Source organism: Hemitrygon akajei, chromosome 18 (assembly GCF_048418815.1).
Source record: "Hemitrygon akajei chromosome 18, sHemAka1.3, whole genome shotgun sequence".
NCBI lineage: Eukaryota > Metazoa > Chordata > Chondrichthyes > Myliobatiformes > Dasyatidae > Hemitrygon > Hemitrygon akajei.
In genome coordinates, this window is record NC_133141.1 from 3,638,045 (window position 1) to 3,657,979 (window position 19,935).

Consider the following 19,935-nt stretch of genomic DNA (forward strand, 5'->3'; position numbering starts at 1 on the left):
TTAATATGGTAATCCAAATCATGCTCCCACTTTTGATGTCTGGTAAATAGAGACAGGTGGTGGATAGCCCTCCCTATGGCCTGATTTGCTCTGTTTCCCCTGACTGCTCCATTTCCCCCCACAGCCTAAAAGCCTGCAGGTGGTAGATTAATTGGTTAGTGTACTGTAATATAGGCCCAAATGTATTGTGGGAAATGATGGTGAGGATTAGTGTAAATGGGTGTTCAATGGTCAGTGCAGATCCAATCAGCTGAAGGGTCTGTTTCTGTGCAATGAAGAACTGGAAAGTAAATGCTCAATATTTTACTACAACGCATCCTCCATTACCCCTCTGTATCCTTTTCATATGAGTGGCAGGTGAGTATTTTGGTATATGTCAGGAAATTACACAAATGTCTAATGTTGCTGTTTGGATGAATTAATTTTAATATAATGAAGTAGCAGTTCTTCCAAAGCAATGTTGTTGAGTTGCAAGCAGGTTAAATATATCATAAAGATAATTTTCCAGCTGTCTATAAATAACAGTGACATTCCCACTTTAGTTGCTGCTTCTTTGCCTCCAAATCACATGAACTGATAAACTTGGCAGTTACAATATGCACCTGACATCCAATGTGATGGTTCTAGATTGTTGTTCTGAGGTCGGCACTAAACCAATGAGAATGATTAAAAAAAAAACTGCAGATGCTACAAGTCAGAAACAAAACATAAAAAGGTAGAAAAACTTTTAAAAACTCAGACAGCATCTATGGAAAATGAAACTGTCAACTGGTGAAGAGTCACAGACCTGCAATGTTGACCATTTTTCTTTCCGCAGATGCTGCTTGATCTGCTGACATTTTAAGCGTCTGCTGTTTGCCTGGAACTAAGTTACATTAAGAGTGGCCAAATGTCCAAATGTTACTATGAATGCCTGATGCAAACATTGGACAAGTGAAGTGAACTATTGGCCATACCAATTAACAGTCTTCAATTAAAACACAAGAGAAAATCTGCAGATACTGGAAATCCGAGTAAAATACTCAAAATGCTGGAGGAACTCGGCAGGCTAGGAGCATCTAGGAAAAGAGCACAGTCGATGTTTCAGGCCGAGACCCTTCAGCAGGTCTTGGCCCAAAACGTCAACTGGAGCGTAGGCGCTTGGTGAAGTGGTCTCCCAATCTACGTCAGATCTCACCGGGAGCATCGGGCACAGTATATGACTCCAACAGACCTACAGGTGAAGTGTTATCTCACCTGGAAGGACTGTTTGGTACCCTGAATGGTAGTGAGGGAGGAGGTGCAGGGGCAGGTGGGGCAGTTGTTCCGCTTGCAAGGATGTGTCAGGAGGGAGATCAGTGGGGAGGGACGAATGAACAAGGGAGTCGCATAGGGAGCAATCCCTGTGGAAAACAGAAAGTGGGGGGGGGGGGTGGTTGGGAAAGATGTAAAGATATGCTTGGTGGTGGGATCCTGTTGGAGATGGTAGAAGTTTTAGAGAATTATGTGCTGGATGCAGAGGCCAATTTCCCTCCTGTATATCGGTGAGACCCCACGTAGATTGGGAGACTGCTTCGAGCACCTACGCTCTATCCGCCAGAAAAAGTGGGATCTCCCGGTGGCCACACATTTTAATTCCACTTCCCATTCCCATTCCAATATGTCTATCCATGGCCTTCTCCACTGTCATGATGAGGCCACACTCAGGTTGGAGGAACAACACTTTATATTCCATCTGGGTAGCCTCCAGGCTGATGGCATGAACATCGATTTCTTGAACTTACGGTAATCACCCCACCACCCCCACTCTCCTTCACCATTTCCCATTCCCTTTTCCATCTCTCACCTTATCTCCTTGCCCACCCATCACCTCCTTCTGGTGCTTCTCCCCCCTCTTCTTTCTTCCATGGCCTTCTGTCTCTTTCACCAATTTACTTCGCAGCTCATTACCTCACCCCTCACCCTCCTGGTTTCACCTATCACCTGGTGTTTCTCTCTCTCCTTCCCCACCTTTTAAATCTACTCCTCAGCTTTTTTTTCTCCAGTCCTGCTTAAGGGTCTCGGCCAGAAATGTCGACTGTACCCTTTTCGTAGATGCTACCTTGCTTGCTGAGTTCCTCCAGCATTTTGTGTGTGTGTTTCATGGATCACAAAATCAATCTTTTTGTTAACAAATAGAAAACAGTTTTTGACTTACCTACAATGGAAAGAATCACTACTACAAAATCAAAAATATTCCAGCCGATGGTGAAATAATAATGTCTCAGACCAATGATCTTGAGGATACATTCACTAGTAAACACAACAATAAACACTAAGTTGATCCAGTAAAGAATTTCATCTTTTTCTTTACTTTGGTCATCTGTTTCCACCATCATTGTCACCATGTTAAGGCAGATGAGTATCATGATAAATATATCAAAAGCTTGTTGGCTGACAAAATCAAAGAAAGCTCCTTGAATTTTATTCTGTGGGTGGAGAAAGAGGGAGAAAAGAAATTAAACAAAAATTGAGTTGCTATCTAAAAGCAAAATACTGCAGACACTGGATACCTGAAATGCGACACCAAATGCTGATTTTGTTTTACAGTCTAAAAAGAAACAGGTTTGAATTTTCAGATAAACAACCTTTTGTCAAACCTGGGAATATTTAGAAGAAATGTGTGTCTGGAAATGTAAAGCAAGTAAGGAGGAGAGGGTATTACAAAGGGTGGAGGATGGGAGAGATTAAATGCAAATGGAGATGATGAAGTCAGGTGAAGCGGGATACGAAAGTCAATCAGAGAACAACAAGATACTTACATTTAGAGGAGAAGTGAAAATCAATTAAAAACAAGTGAATCAAAAGGGAAAAAGCATTGAACACAGGTAATATGAGATATTAAGAATGGAATTTCTGAATAACCATGTTTTATGGATTGAGGCACTGATCATTTAAGGGGACAAGTGTCCATGAAACTGGTCAAGCTCTGAGATCAAGATCAAGGAGGTGGGACAAGGAAAGGAGTCATGGAAATCATGCTCTCCATTGGAAGCCTTGAAGTATCAGAGGGTTACGAATTGGAGATGATAGTAGCTTTAAGTCTGGGATGCTTATATGGTTGATCATTGGTGGGGGCATGAGGTTAGTGTGTGGGAGAATCATAAGTAAGGGTGTGGATGGTCCAATGTAGACTACTGTGGGATTTATCTAGATGTCTTTCAGTCAAGAGCTATATAGTGGGAGGACAACTGCACAAGGAGTAGTCAATGATGATTACTCTGAGGGCAACAATAGTGTACTTGCCCACCCACTGCCTCCCTCTGGGGCTCCTCTTCCCTTTTCTTTCTTTCATGGACTTCTGTCCTCTTATATCAGACTCTCCCTTCTCCAGCCCTGTATCTCTTTCACCAATCAACTTCCCAGCTATTTATTTCATCCCCTCCTCCTTCAGGTTTCACCTATCACCTTGTGTTTCTCTCTCCCTTCCCCCCAGCTTTCTAATCTACTCCTCAGCTTTTTTTTTTCCATTCCTGCCGAAGGATCTTGGCCTGCAACTATACTCTTACTATACTGCAACTATACTATACTCTTTTCCAAAGATACTGCCTGGCCTGCTCTCTTGTTTGTGAATGGAGTACTTCATTCACTAACACCTCAAGAGGAAAATTGCATGGGGAATGACAAAATAGATGCATGCTTAAAGTGGAACTCTAGGCAAACAAGCAAGGAACTCATGTCAGGAAACATCTGGCTGAATTATTACTATATTGTACTCTATCAAAACTATATTTTCAATCCCATAGTGCTGAAATAAGCAGCACTATGGTATCTAATTTTTAAGTTGTATGTACCAATTATTTTTTTGCTTGATCAACAACACTTGTTTGATGGAAATTGGCTGGAAATTTGCAGGTGTAACAGTGGAGCTTACATCTTGACAATTGCCAATAAAGTCCTTTGGGAGACCTGGAGCAGTGAAAATCATTTACAAGTCCTCTGCAGGTTACTTCAAACTTCTGTTCTTGTGTTTTTTAAAACTCGGATAGTACACATATCAGAAATGTAGCTACAAACAGAGTTTCCATGCAAATTCCAACAAGTCACTCCAGCTAGTATCACAAATGCTTATTTGTATGTATATGTTGTACAGAGGTTGGATATTCACAAGTTGGGGAGCACCTGTAAAGGTCATAGCTTATTACTGGAACTTTCCAAGAATTGACCAACTCTCCCGTGGTCCATCCAAAATTATGGCTGTAGTGAAAATGAGATGGGCACTCATCCAAAGTTACCCGTCAATACTGAAGGAAATGCAGAGTCCCTTTCAGTGTTGATCAAGAGCCGTCACTGATTGGATGAGTAATGTCATGCATCTGATCAGTGATAGATGGGTGACATCATCCATGTCAGTCAAGACATGGTAGAGATGTTTATATTTTGTACAAATATTTCTTCCATATTTTTAACCCAAGTTACTCTGAAGAATATCTTGCGGAAGTTTCAAATGTATCTGACATTACACTTACATTTGGTCTTGGGATGGGTTTTTGTGGTTTCTTTGAACCCAGTTTCTTCATGGCATTATAATATTTCTTCTGTTCTTCTGTCATAAATATATCTTTTCCTCCAAAGTGAAGATAAGAACACTTACAATTATTTCATGAAAGTTCAAGAATATTCAGCAAGTTCAAAGAACAACATTCTACAAGTCATCATCATATTTTAGACTGTTATGGCTTAATAAGGTACCTAATGCAGCCCAAACTGGCACTTACTTTCCCCAATTTATTTGTCAGGAAGTAAAATAAGTTGTTTGCCTGAGCAAAGACAGTAATTGTTTCAAGCACATTTGCAGGTGTTTCTGTTTAATAATATTGTGGTTTGTCTGATGCCTCCATCAAAACTAAGTAGTGATCACTCCACCATGAAAACAAAATGGGCAACAAAATCAGGAAACCAATCATGGCTAACTGGGAAAGCAGATTCAGTGAATACATAGGCTAGCTCCAGAGACAATGAACAATGGCACATTGTGAAAAGCTATTTGGTCAATAATATACACAGGAAAGGGAAATGGCCTCCTCTGGCCACTCCAGTCCCATATAGTATGATTGATGCTCAATGGCTTTCTGGGAGACAAGAATTCTGGGATAAGTATGATCATTACCATGAGGTCAAATATATCAAGAAAAAGATACACATATATAGACATTGTAGTGAGTAAAAATCCATCCAGTAAATATAATTTTTAATAGTTTGGAAACAGTGAATTTGTTCCATTAATGGATTTGAACATATGCATTTAGGATGAAAGACTGGCATCTCATTGGTGTATAGCACAATTTACTAGCCCTCACCTCTACATCTTTGGAATGTGGGAGACAACTGGAACACCCAGAGGAAACTGACGTGGTCAGAGAGAAAACAAAAACTCCTTACAGACAGCAGCAGGATTGAGGCTGTGTCACTGATGCTGTTATAGCATTATGATAACCCCTACACTAACTTGCTGTTCATCTTATCTATGTACATACTTTGTTCTTTTTTAACCTTAGACTCTGGAAATATGAAAAATGCAAAGAAGAGATACTTATCTTTTTCTTTTGTTGGTTAAAGTTGTCAATAATGACACCAATGAAAAGATTGAGGGTGAAGAATGCCCCGAAGATGATGAAGATGACAAAGTACATGTACATGTAGAGGTTAATTTCATAGGATGGCTGCTGTTCCATCTACAAAAGGAAATAGCCACTTGTTAACACTTTACAGGATCAAGGTCAACAAAGATTCATTGTCACTGAATTTTTCTTAAAAATGCTACCATATTCCTTGAAGATGGGAGTATTTTGGATTGTGAGAGAGGGAGAGGGAGATTTCCAAGAAGCATTACTGCTTAGGGTTTCAACTGGAAATCATGAGTGACCAGAGAATTGTGGTATGTAGGGGAAATCTTTGGGGCAGGGGTCTTGAGGAATCTCTGGATGGGAGCCGAGTGTCGGGTCCAGGGCAATTGTATGGTTAGGGTCAGATTTAACTCATGGTATTCAAGGTGATTTTCATGACATCCAAAAATACTTTATAGCCAGTGAAATACCTTTGATGTGAAGTCACTGTTGCATTGCATCAAACACAATTGAAATGAAATATAAGCCTGGAATCCCAGCACATTAAGAACAACACTTAAAGCAATTCCTGCTAGAACCTTTCTGTACTTAGACCCTTAGCAATGCCTGCTTTTCCACTGCCTTAATTTCAGCTGAAAACAAGATCAAGAAAGTCATTGGCACATTCTAATGCATATCTCATTACATTTTACAATAAAACAATTCTGTTTTAAGCTCTAACTTGGTCCTATTAGGCCAAAAAGATCAGCTGCCATCAGAGACTAATGAGTCAATGAGCTCATTGTCACACAAGAGAAGTACCTGCATATTCTGTGAATAGACTTATTAAATATTTGGAAGAGCACAAAATGATGATTTTGTAAAACTTCAACCTTTAGCCAGCAAACTATTTAACAGACAAAAGGTTAAAAAGCATTCATATTTTACGAGGAACAGCAATATATAGTTACATTATATGATGCAGAAAATGTGCTAGACATACTAGAGGATTTAAGAGATGGGATAAAACACCAGAGCTATATTCATTGCATTCATGTTACCATTTGACAGATTCAAATTACTACCAACAGGATTATTAATAGGTCACCAAGAACTGGTGGAACTGCGCCAAATTGAAATGGTAGCAATTCTTATGTATCAAGATAGATTTGGAGGCAGCTTGTTGGGAAAATAACTACTTTTCATTCTGTGGACTGAAATGACCAAAAATTTGAAGGAACAACTTTAATTCATGTGATGCTAATATAGACACTCTGGTCACATCAATATTTGCTTAGAACTTTATAGGTACACAATTTGGTTACACAGACTGCTGGAAGTATGTTGGGTAAGCAGGATATGATGTCAATCAGCGTGTAAAGCTGATTTAAAGCCAGCACTGCCATTTTAAACTTTAAAACTCCATCTAATGTACTCTCTCAATTCTGTCCAGTCATTCAGTCCTAGAAAGTACCCACTCCATCAGTTTTATTTACAGAAATGTAGGTTATATGCTGTTAATATAGCATTTTGGTGTGCGTTGCTTGGATTTCCAGCAGCTGCAGATTTTCTCTTGTTTGTGATTATATGGACTAATCAGTTGGTTTTTGCTCAGATTGCACAACTATTTGATGCTTTCACATATTCCTTAATATATCTAAAGTCTACAGTGAGTGGCATGGTAAGTGGTTGTAGCCTAATCCTGAATCTAAGACTTCTGCAGAAATTATTTTCTCTCAGTGCATTAGTAGCTTTTCCTTTTGGAATGGATCATAAGTGGACATATAGAGTGGAGCAAGTTATTAGAAGATGATGGAAGAAGGGAAGTAAGTGGGCATTCTGCAGAAGGCCATATCCACTTGAGATATTCGGGGAGGAATTCTACCAGCTCAGCCTCAATGAACAGTTTGTGAAGCACTTGTAATTCAATAAGAACACCTTCACTAAAATTTCCAAGGTTTGCTGAATCTTACAACTTGTCACTGGTAAAATTTCATTTCCGTTTCCAAGAGAGCAGTAAGCGAACTGAGTATGCGACGTTGAAAGTATCTTAGGCTTAATCATAGACTTTACACATGAAATGCTTGGTGGCATTGAATGTTATATCTGTTCTATAGGCACAGCGTGTGCAATATTGGCAGTCGCCTGCCTGCTATAGATCTTCACACGTGTCAATACTGAATATCAAACAACTGAAAAAGATGAGAAGAGGTAGGAACATACAGTATATGTGGCCGCTATTTGGTCAAACTATCCAAGTTTATACAGAGCTGTAAGGGATGCATTTCATTCCCTCAATACCCAGTTGATGCCTGACCTTAGATAGCAGATAACACTACTTATTAATGCACAACTTCCCAATTGTAGTCTTGATGCCTGGACGCTTGACTGCAGCTATGATGCTTCACTGCCAGATCCTCTGTTGTGCGACTTGCATTTGAACCATGATGACTTCAGTTTGTAAGCAATGCACAAATTAACAATTATGCTGCAGCAAATCTATTGACATGTTCAAATGATGCCCAACTTTTTATGATTTTTTATGTCACCAAAAACTCTTACAAATTTCTACACATGTACGATGGACAGCATTCTGACTGGTTGCATCACAGCCTGGTATGGAGCCTCCAGTGCACTGGGTTACAAGAGGCCACAGGCTATAGACCTTGCCAGCTCCATTATGAAATCATCTCCCCCCCCCCCCCCACATCTGGAACATGCCCTCTTCTCATTACTACAATCAGGAAGAAGGAAAAAGAGCCCCAAGACTCACACTCAATGATTCAGAAGCAGTTTCATCAGACTGTTATCAGATTTCTGATTGGTCCATGAACACTTCCTCACTATTCCTTTTTGGTCCCACTATTTATTTATGTTTAGTAATTTTGTCTTTGCACTCTGCAGTTGTTGCAAAACAACAAATTTCACATCATCTAAGCCAGTGACAATAACTCTGATTCTGATTGTGATTTCAATTCCTCCCACTATCTCTCCTTCCTCAGGAACAGTATCCACTTAGCCCCAGTGCAAAGATAAATTCCAATGCAACATATACAGTATGGTGCAAAAGTCTTAGGCATATATGTATAGCTAGGGTGCCTGTACTGTATTTGTCACCATGGAGTGGAGAGCGAGCTTGTAAATCTGACGGGAGCAAAGGATGTTGGGAATGGTGAAAGTGGAGTGTGGGACAGAAGTACTGGCGCAGGGGGTGGTGTGGGTGCAAGCCCACTCACCAATTAACACCAGGCAAGGTCATTTGATTCCAAACAGTGGATTTATTGGTCATTACAGAAGGTCTGTCTGGTGCTTCCTGCTCCCTCCCCTCTCCTTTCCCCTTTTCCCCAACCATGACTCCCCTCCCCCTGCCCCCTTCCCACTCTCAGTCCACAATAGAGGCCCATATCAGAATCAGGTTTATCATCTCTTACACATCATGAAATTTGGTTTTTTTTTGTGACAGCAGTACAGTGCAATACATAAAATTACTACAGTACTGTGCAAAGGTCTTAAGCACCTGAGCTATATACTGTGTATGTATCTAAGGCAGGTTTATAAATTGAAACATGCTATACTGACAAAAAGGTTTATTACCTGCGTGCATTCCTTTAGTTGCTATTTTTATGTGCCTTTGTTTGCTCACCCCATACAATGTAATCCCCATAGCTATAGCACATTCTCAACAAGCATGGAGAGGGACTACTTCCTACTTGAATTAATTACTACTTAGATTAATTACTACTTAGGCCGCTGTAAAGAACGACACACATTTCAGATAAACTGTGCTGATCATGATGCCAGCAAATCACCACAGTAAGCCTTTGGGGCGATTAGAACCTGGGTCAGAATCCCACTTCAGAACAAACGATTAGGTCATTTAACCTCGAACTTCTTCCACCATTCAATGGGATCACACCTCAGAATCGTTTATGAGCTCTCTAATGTACCAAAAGCTCTCTTTACGACCCTATCCACCTGTGACGCCACTTTTAGGGAATTATGTATCTGTATTCCCAGATCCCTCTGTTCTACTGCACTCCTCAGTGTCCTACCATTTACCTCATATGTTCTACCTTGGTTTGACCTTCCGAAGTGCAATACCTCACACTTGCCCGCATTAAACTCCATCTGCCATTTTTCAGCCCATTCCTCCAACTGGTCCAAATCCCTCTGCAAGCTTTGAAAACCTTCCTCACTGTCCACTACACCTCCAATCTTTGTATCATCAGCAAATTTGCTGATCCAATTTGCCACATTATCATCCAGATCATTGATATAGATGACAAATAACAACGGACCCAGCATTGATCCCTGTGGCACACCACTAGTCACAGGCCTCCACTCAGAGTAGCAATCCTCCACTACCACTCTCTGGCTTCTTCCATTGAGCCAATGTCTAATCCAATTTACTACCTCTCCATGTATACCTAGCAACTGAATCTTCCTAACTAACCTCCCATGCAGGACCTTGTCAAAGGCCTTACTGAAGTCCATGTAGACAACATCCACTGCCTTCCCTTCATCCACTTTCCTGGTAACTTCCTCGAAAAACTCTAATAGATTGGTTAAACATGACCGACCACGCACAAAGCCATGCTGACTGTTTCTAATAAGTCCCTGTCTATCCAAATACTTGTAGATCCTATCTCTTAGTATTCCTTCCAATAATTTACCTACTACCGATGTCAAACTTACCAGCCTATAATTTCCCGAGCCTTTTTTAAACAACAGAACTACATGAGCTATCCTCCAATCCTCCAGCACCTGACCCGTGGATATTGACATTTTAAATATTTCTGCCAGGGCCCCTGCAATTTCAACACTAGTCTCCTTCAAGGTCCGAGGGAATACCCTGTCAGGTCCTGGGGATTTATCTACTCTGATTTGCCTCAAGACAGCAAGCACCTCCTCCTCTTTAATCTGTATAAGTTCCATGACCTCCCTACTTGTTTGCCTTGTTTCCATAGACTCCATTCCAGTTTCCTTAGTAAATACAGATGCAAAAAACCTATTTAATATCTCTCCCATTTCTTTTGGTTCCATACATAGCCGACCACTCGGATCTTCAAGAGGACCAATTTTATCCCTTACTATCCTTTTGCTCTTAACATACCTGTAGAAGCTCTTAGGATTATCCTTCACCCTGACTGCCAAAGCAACCTCATGTCTTCTTTTAGCCCTCCTGATTTCTTTCTTAAGTATTTTCTTACTCTTTTTATATTTCCTCCCTGTTGCCTATACATGTTATACATCTCTCTCTTCTTTATCAGAGTTCCAATATCCCTCAAGAACCAAGGTTCCTTATTCTTAATCATTTTGCCTTTAACACTGACAGGAACATACAAACTCTGCACTCTCAAAATTTCTCCTTTGAAGGCCTTCCACTTACCAATCACATCCTTGCCAGAGAACAACCTGTCCCAATCTACGCTTTTTAGATCCGTTCTCATTTCTTCAAATTTGGCCTTTTTCCAGTTTAGAACTTCAACCGGAGGACCAGATCTATCTTTATCCATGATCAAGTTGAAACCAATGACGTTATGATCACTTGGTCCCTCTAAAATCCAGAAGTCTATCTACTTAAGACCAATCAGTGAGTCTTCATAGACCTCCCGTTGATAGAATTTGAAAGATTTGCCAGCTGCTGAGGAAAGATTTCTCCTCTCCTCTTGTAATTCCCAGTTAATTACAGGGAACAACTACAATCAAGAGCTAGGATAAGAGGCTCTGAGTGTCCAATGTGTTGGTGTGGGAGAGCGTTTTCCAGCATTAAAGGTTTATGAGTCCATCAAGCAAAGTTGAAGTGCTATTCCATCCCAGTGGATGAAGATGAAATTACTTCACCAAGCACAGAAGATGTGGTCTTTTCAACCACTGATACACAAGCCACAGCGATTCACTCTGGAGAGAGGCATCATACTCCAGGTCAGACAAGAGATAACCCAGGTCAGGTTGCAGACCACAGTACCCAGGTAGATCCTTCGCATGATGGTGGTGGTGAGGTGGTAGAGAAGAAGAGGAAGGTCAAGTGGCCAGGACTGGCAGATGAGAAGGCTTGGCGTGTGTTTGATGAGGATATCATTGTGATGTTGGAGAACACTCTCAGAGGAACATCAAAGAGAAAGTTGGAAGTGATGGGCGATATGATTTATAATGTTGGAAAGTACAGGTTTGGTTTAGTTGAGTTGAAGAACACAAAGCCTACACAGCAACCAAGCAGGCACCCAGAAGGAGATTAGTAGGTTGAGGAGAGAGCTTAGATCGTTGAGACAGAGGTGGAAGGTAACAAGTGAGGGTGACAAGCCAGGACTTGCTGATCTCCGAGAGCAGTTTCGAATAAAGTTAGCATCACTCTGTCGTGCAGAGTCACAGCGTAAAAAGAGAAAGAAGAGAGAGAAGGCAAGAAAGGCATTCTTTGAGAACCGTCACCAGTTCACAAAGAGATTGTTTGAACAAAATAAGAGCGGGCAGCTTAACATCTCTCAACAAGAACTTGAGGATCACCTGGCAAGCACTTACTCTAACGAACAGCGGGAGGCTCCTTTGCCTGATATTCCTGGGCTTGTGAAGCCTACCGAGCCAGGAGTGAAGTTCAATCTGTCAGAACCCGAACTGATAGGAGTCAAACAGTTCATCAGAAAGGCAAGGTCAGGTTCAGTGCCAGGACCTAATGGAGTGCCGTATACGGTGTTCAAGAAGTGTGAAGAGCTGAGGAAATACTTGTGGAGATTGTTAAAGGTGGTGTGGAGACAAGGTGTTGTTCCTTTGTCATGGAGTGAGGCTGAAGGAGTACACATCCCAAAGGAAGAGATTTCTATTACATTGAATCAGTTCTGACCAATTTCACTCCTGAATGTAGAGGGGAAGATTATGTTTGGCATTCGAGCAGAAAGAATATCTTCATTTGTGATAGAGAATGGATTGGTAAATACATCTGTGCAGAAGGCAGGAATACCAGGCTTCCCGGGATGCCTTGAACATACTAGTATGATATGGCATACCATCCAGGAGTCGAAAAGGTTGAGAAGAAATCTGGCTGTAGTTTGGCTTGATCTTGCAAATGCGTATGGTTCTGTTCCCCATGCCCTGATTGACTTTCCAATGGAATTCCTATGGATTCCTGCTAAGGTGAGGAACTTCCTAATGCAGTACTACAATGATTTCCGGATGAGGTTTTCCACTCAGCAGTTTACAACTAGGTGGCAGAGCTTGGACATTGGTATCCCAATGGGATGTGCGATTTCAGACATCCTTTTTGTGTTAGCCATGGAGGTCATTGTGAGGGCTGCAGAATCAGTGGGACCAGGTGTCACACTTGATGGCGGAGGGGAGTTGCCACCAATACGAGCATTCATGGACGATCTCACCCTTTTGTGTCCTAGCATGGAGGCAGTGGGAAGTGTACTATCTAGACTCGAGGAGCTAATGGATTGGGGAAGAATGAAGTTCAAGATCAAGAAGTCAAGGAGCCTTGCTCTTAGGAGAGGAAAGCTGGTTGACTTTCATTTCACCCTTTGTGGATAGGAGATTCCATCCATTCAGGACCAACCAGTTAAGAGCCTCGGGTGATGGTACACAGAGTAGCTGAGAGACACCAAGGGGGTTCAAGAGACAGGAGAACAGATCAGCAGAGGTCCAATGTCTGTCGACAAGTGTGGCTTGCCTGGCAAGTTGAAGTTGTGGTGCTTGCAGTATGGACTGATGCCACGGATAATGTGGCCACTAACTGTCTATGAAGTGGCAATGTCCCATGTTGAGGCAATGGAACGGAAGATCAACAAGTATGTGAAGAAGTGGCTTGGAGTATCAAGCAGCCTCATTAATATTGCAATCCATTGTAGCCAGACAAAGCTTACCATCCCAGTGCAATCCCTTGTTGAAGAGGTCAAGGTAGCCAAGGTAAGATCATTCTTGATGCATCGAGACTCAAAAGACCCTGTCATCAAGAACACCCAGCCGGATGTAAGATCAGGCAGGAAGTGGTCAGCCCAGTCAGCAGTTGAGAGGCAGAGTCTAGATTGAAGCACCAGGAGACGGTTGGGGCTACCCAGCTAGGCCGCCAGGGACTTGGATGGACAACCCACAAGTGGTGGTCATCTTCTACAGGTAAGGAGCGCCGTGAGCTTGTAACGCATGAAATATGAGAGGTAGAAGAGGAGAAGAAGTTAGCTAAAGCAGCTAGCCTGACCAAACAAGGGGCTTGGACCTGGTGGGAAAGTGTTGAACAATGACATCTATCTTGGAATGTCCTGTGGCAGATGGAACCGCTCCGCATTTCTTTTCTGTATAGAGCAGTGTATGACCTGCTCCCAACACCTGCCAACCTCGGCACCTGGTACGAAGATAAGACAGACTGCTGGGATTTTCTGTAGTGACACAGACATTGTTGTAGTGCACAACATCCCAACTACTGTGAAATGCACACAAATTTTGTGTCCAACTAATTGAACTAAAAAGCAACAACAGTTCTTGATTACACCCAGAACAAACATTTTTACTAAGCCTTCGGGTGAATGCCACATTCTTTTCCCCAGGTTGGGGTATCAAGAGCGATAGGACATGGGTTAAGGTGAGAGGTGAAAGATTTAAAAAGAGACCTGAAGGGCAACTTCTTCACCCAGAGGAAGTCCATATGTGGAATGAGTTGCCTGAGGAAGTAGTTGTGAACATTAACACCATTTAAAAGACATTCAGACACGTACATGGATAGGAAGAATTTAGAATGATATAGGCCAAATGTAGGAAAATAGGACTAGTTCAGATGGGCAATTAGGCCAAAGGTCCTGTTTTGATGCTGTATGACTCTATTTCTCCCGAAACCAGACTGTTTAAAAGACTATCTGACACACTACATTCTTAGCTGCCTGCAGCCTCACTGCTTACTCTTTGTAGTTCTCACACTTATGATTGAGAATTCCTTGCATCTTTGGTGAATTTTCTGCACTAGTGAGGTCTTGTCTCCACTTTTACACTTTTTTGTTGAATATAATGGAAATGGACCACAGATTGCCAAGCTATCACTGCCACTTTCAAAATGAGGTATAATTAAACATCACCCAAGCTAATAATTAAACATTGTCCAGAGTTTACAGGGACTCAAACTGAAAATTCCAGGAAGTAATTTCCTATCTTCTTTCAGTGTTACTCAATTAAAGATGAATAATATGTGATATGCAAGTGATATGCAACAAAGATCATATTTCTACTGCATTACATCACTTGGAAAGGTGCAGAAGAGCTCCTTTATTCTCCATTGTTGACCATTCTTTGAAAGAGTTGCCCTCACACCTCCCCTAAATGATTCCCACCCACTTTAACTGTCACCATTGTATTCCTTTTTGTTTGGGTCCCCACTTTCTCAGATATTCCCAGAATATGTAGCATTCACAACCCACAGTTTTCTAAAACAATATTTACAAATTTCAGTGTGTCTGGGACATGACTCTGCAATTTAACTGGTAAAACTGTCCAAATAAAAGTTATAAAGTATAAAAGGAGCAGGTGTCAGAAACTGGAAAGAAAAAGAAATAGGGTGTGCTGGAGTCAGATAAAGCAGTATCTGTGGAGAACAGAAGCAGATTAAATGTTTTGGCCCGATGATAAGAGGTTGATGTTCCAATTAAAGTTTTTCTATGTTTTCTTACTCCACATCTGCAGTCTGACACACAGAACACCTCCAGTACTTTCTGGTTTTAGTTTTGTATTTATTCTTGCATTAATCTTCTATATTCTGTGATTGTCATTTGCTTACATTAACCATAATCAACTTACAAAACTTTGCAAGACTGTGAACCATATTAAAATTACTAGGAGTTGTGCCTCCAGCGAATGTTGATTGTAAAGTGCAACAGGTTTGAATAGGAGAATTTCAAGGTCTTTACTGATTAGCCCACCATGATCAAATGAAAATAAAAGTGCACAGAAGGATTTGCCCAAACTTCCTATTTTTTATGTTACTTCCTAATTTTCAATAAATGACTTTGTTGTTATTTTTAAGGAAAGAACAAAATGGGAATAAATACAACCACATGCTAAGCATTGTGATTACATGAAGCAGAAGTGAAAGAAATACAAAAATGGAAGTGGCAGGCATAATAATTCAAGAGAAATAGGAAGAAACGTATTTATAAAATACTGTATAGCCAATTCTTGTACATCTGAAGATGGCATCAACTATGAGTTGACAAAGAAAATAATTGTGAGTACCTGACAATGCTAAACCTCCCACACAATGTTTATTTGAAAGCAAGATAGTCCAGCAGGAGTGTTTAACTCCTGGACCATACTTTGGAATACTGCTTCTCTCCACTTCTTCACAGAACGGAGACTTGCCAGGAAATTCAATTACATAGCACTTTTTTCTCAATGTCATGTGATTGACTTTTCCTGGCATGATTCCCAGTAACAGCGATTTCTAGATTGTTTTGTATCACTCCTGAGTCTCAATAGAAATCTGAGAGTCAAACAGCAGAGAAAAAAGCCATTCAGTCAATCACAAGTGCCCAATTACACAAACCCTACACTATTACCACTTCAAGCAACACACACAAAATACTGGTGGAATGCAGCAGGCCAGGCAGCATCTATAGGGAGAAGCGTTGTCGACGTTTTGGGCCGAGACCCTTCGTCAGGACTATTACCACTTCATTCTCTCCACTTTCCCATCAACTCTCCCCAGATTCTACTATTTACTCGCACACTTTGGAGTAATTTGCAGTGACTAATTAACCTACTAACTCCCCTAGGATGTGATCGGGAACTGGAGCACCCAGAGGAAACCCAGGGGACATGTAAACGCCACACAGACAGCCTCCGAGATGAGGATTGAACCCGAGCCTCTGGAGCTCAGTTCTACTGGCTGCACAATCGTGTCACCCTATGCTGACCAGCACATCTGGGTGCAATCTCCATGTGTCCAGTTTGCAACCAAATTCAGACGCTTGACAGAGAAGTAGGTCTTCACATCACAGCAATGAATCGTTTAAGGTAAGTTCTTTGGTCACTTCATCATCTGGGTTTCTTCACTACATCAGCTTCACATAGCCACTGATAATCATTTCTCCCAAGTTCTAGGTCTGGAGATTCTGATCCACCTACCCTTCTAATTATCCCAATTATTCAACAGTCCTAAGTCCAAACCTTCATTTTCACAAGGTCCTTTCAATCCTCCCAACCACTTGCCTTTTAAAGGCTACTCTCCATTCCATGGAGGCATCAGTCTCCCGCCTTCCTCAGCCAACAAACAAATTAATTGATTGCTACCCTCAGCTGTAGCTTGCCTGCACATAGCTTCTGAAGATTTTTTCTCTCTCCCCTTATTTATCCACAGTAAGTCCTGCTTTGCAATAGCAACCACCGGTCCTTGTTAGCCCAACTGATCACAAAGTTGCATATTGCTGCAGCTAGAAAGAAGGCAAGACAGCGGCTATATTTCATTGGGAGTTTGAGGAGATTTGGTTTATCATCTAAAACACTCGAAAACTTCTACAGATGTACTGTGGAGAGCATTCTAACTGGCTACATCATTGTCTGGTATGGGGGGGGGGGGGCGCAGGATGGCTACTGCACAGGATCGAAGTATACAGCAGAGAGGTGTAAACAGTCAGCTCCATCATGGGCACAGGCCTCTGAAGTCTTCAAGGAGCGGTGCCTCAGAAAGGCGGCATCCATTACTAAGGATTCCCACCATCCTGGACATGGCCTCATCTCAAAGTTAACAAATTACACAACACTCATCTGAGTGAAATGACCCAGAATCTGATTTAGATTTTGTGGGGTTTTGGAATTGGACTTGATATCACTTCTACATCTAGGAAATACCCCAAACATCCTAGTGATTCTTTGGATAGTCACCAATCAACAGTTCAATTTTGAATAATTTGTAGAAAATTACAGATGGGCAAATAACATCTAGAAATTATATCAACTTATTAGTCACAACTATCCTGAAGGCAATACTGTGAAAATTTAACAAAACGATATACATTAGTGAATTGATATTCCAATATTTACAGCTTTAGGATTTAAAGATAATATTTTGCTTCTTGGCAAATGCATTTGTCAAAGGAAGTCAGTTAAAGTCCATTAACAATACAGAAACACATGGAGAGTATAAGAAAGGGTGCGGCACGAAAGCCACCATACTTCCGCACATTACCTTTAATGTGTGAGGTTGATGCCATTAAGACCATCTAAGCACAATTAAATACCAAATTTGTTTAAGCTAATGAATATTTCAAATGAATGGTTTTAACTGAGAGCATCTACTCACCTCACGGGAGTCAACAGCTGCATACATTATGTCCATCCATCCTTTAAACGTTGCCTTTTGGGAACAAAGTTAAGAGACCACGAACAACATTAGCTAGAAAACATTTTCTTTCACGTGATTAATCAATTTTAATACTACTTCTAAATAGTTACTTTAAAATATAATTGATCTCCACATTCAATTAGAATGCCCTGTATAATGTGGCAAATTGATGTATATTGTTAAGTCCACATGATGTTTACAATTATTTGGAATGCAGATAAAAATAAATCAAAGAAATACTGTATTTGGAAATTAATAAGAACAAAAGAAGCCTATAACAAGATAGAGGAGTACAGATTAAATGGATTTGTGGCTGCATTGTGGAATCTGAGGCCTACAGTTCCAGACCTTCAGTTGAAGCCATCTAGTCTAAAATATATTTATTTGTTCCTTTGTATTCTTCCTTTAAAACACCTTTTTTCCAATTTCATTCCATGTGTGTTATCAGAACGTTAATGTCACATTATTATGTGGCTTTACTGGTAACTTTATAATTAATAACTGTTGGCACCATTTAAATCGCAAGAAAATGAACCTCAGGGTTGTACAGTATATAGTGACATATATGTACTTTGATATTTACTTTGAACTTTTAAACTGTATTTCTTGCTTAGTTTGCTATCAGTAACTGTGCTTCCATCATTTCTAAGCAGACACTAGGAATAACAGTTGTTCCTGGAAACTAAAACTGTTCTCTTCATCTTTTTGATTAGTTGTTTTTAATAAATTAGTTTTCTAAAATCCTTTTTGCCACTGTTTACTCAAGATACATATGCTTAGATGCAGTTTTGAACAAAATTCTGACAACGATTTATTGGACGAGTAGATGAAAGAGTTTCCTTTGAGACTATCAGTCTGCTTCCCCCGTTGTTGCAACTTGTTTCCAGCAATTTTTACTCCTATTTCTGCATTTTTCTATCAATACACAGTGGTTCCTGCACAGAAGCATGATTAAACTAATATTTATTAAATTATTAAAGGACACATTTGTTATTTAAAGTGTAAATCTTTGCACTTCCTAAAAATGTTTCAATTCTTCTATCACATTTAAGTTGGTTCCATCCACCAGGCTTGGCTTGCTTGCAACTTAACTCTAAAGGTGACATCCATTGATTCATTTGTTTTGGTTCTCCGATCTAGGACTTTTGGGTAGTTGGTTTAGACTGGAGGGCACAGTCAAATGGACAATTTGCTATATCCCCAATTCTAATGATTCTTTTTAGGTTATCCTCATCTTGACTAATTCCTACTTAACCCCTTACAGTCTGACCTGATCTTTGACTCAAAATCTCATGCCAGACCCTTTCCATTGCAATACATGTACCCGGAACCAGATCTACCAGATGTTCCTTGTATGCTGTGCTCTGGCCTGAGGCCTCACCTATTGGCTCACTTCATATCAACAAATTAACACGCCTTTTCAGGTGCCAAATTAATTCTATGCCCAAATGCAAACTGGAGAGATTGGAGATACTAAACAGAGGCACCCAAGTGCTTACTTATTTATTTAGAGATATAATGCAGAATAGGCTATTTGGCCCTTCAAGCCATGCCACCAGCAACCCCTGATTTAACCCTAGCCTAATCACGTGATAAATTGCAATGACCAATTAACCTACTAACCAGTACGTCTTCAGATTGTGGAGGAAAGCAGAACATTCCGCAGGAAGGACATACTGTACATATCCTTACAGAAGATGCCAGACTTGAACTCCAAGTGTTCCGAACTGTAATAGCGTCGCACTAACCACTACACTACCATGGTGCCCACAATATATCATGGCAGAATTTGTATTGGTGTAGTTATGTAATCAATTGCAATTAGAAATGTAGGCAGTGGACTTTGTAACACTACATTCACAAGAAAATCTCACAGATCCTTCAATGTATCTTACAAAATTAGGAAAACCTAACAACGAGGAGGAACCCATCGCTACTGCAGGTCTTCCTTATACATTTCCATAGTTCCTGGAAGGATTACCAGGGTCCTGACGGAATACTGGATTAATGTCATCCACAAACCCATCAGGAAGCTTAAATCACAGCTTATGCGGGTCA

The 19,935-nt window shown here is 40.7% G+C and overlaps 1 protein-coding gene across 1 annotated transcript in view; it reads right to left on the reverse strand.

Moving 5' to 3' along the window:
- The window catches only part of LOC140741032 (sodium channel protein type 4 subunit alpha-like), a 217,281-nt gene that overhangs the window by 9,422 nt on the left and 187,924 nt on the right, over positions 1–19,935 (reverse strand). The window contains exons 24-27 of the mRNA XM_073070669.1: positions 17,836–17,889; positions 5,556–5,693; positions 4,488–4,592; positions 2,177–2,447 (exon numbers count right to left, since the gene is read on the reverse strand). Of these exons, the coding sequence (XP_072926770.1) occupies positions 2,177–2,447; positions 4,488–4,592; positions 5,556–5,693; positions 17,836–17,889 (568 nt within the window). The remainder of the gene's footprint in view (positions 1–2,176; positions 2,448–4,487; positions 4,593–5,555; positions 5,694–17,835; positions 17,890–19,935) is intronic.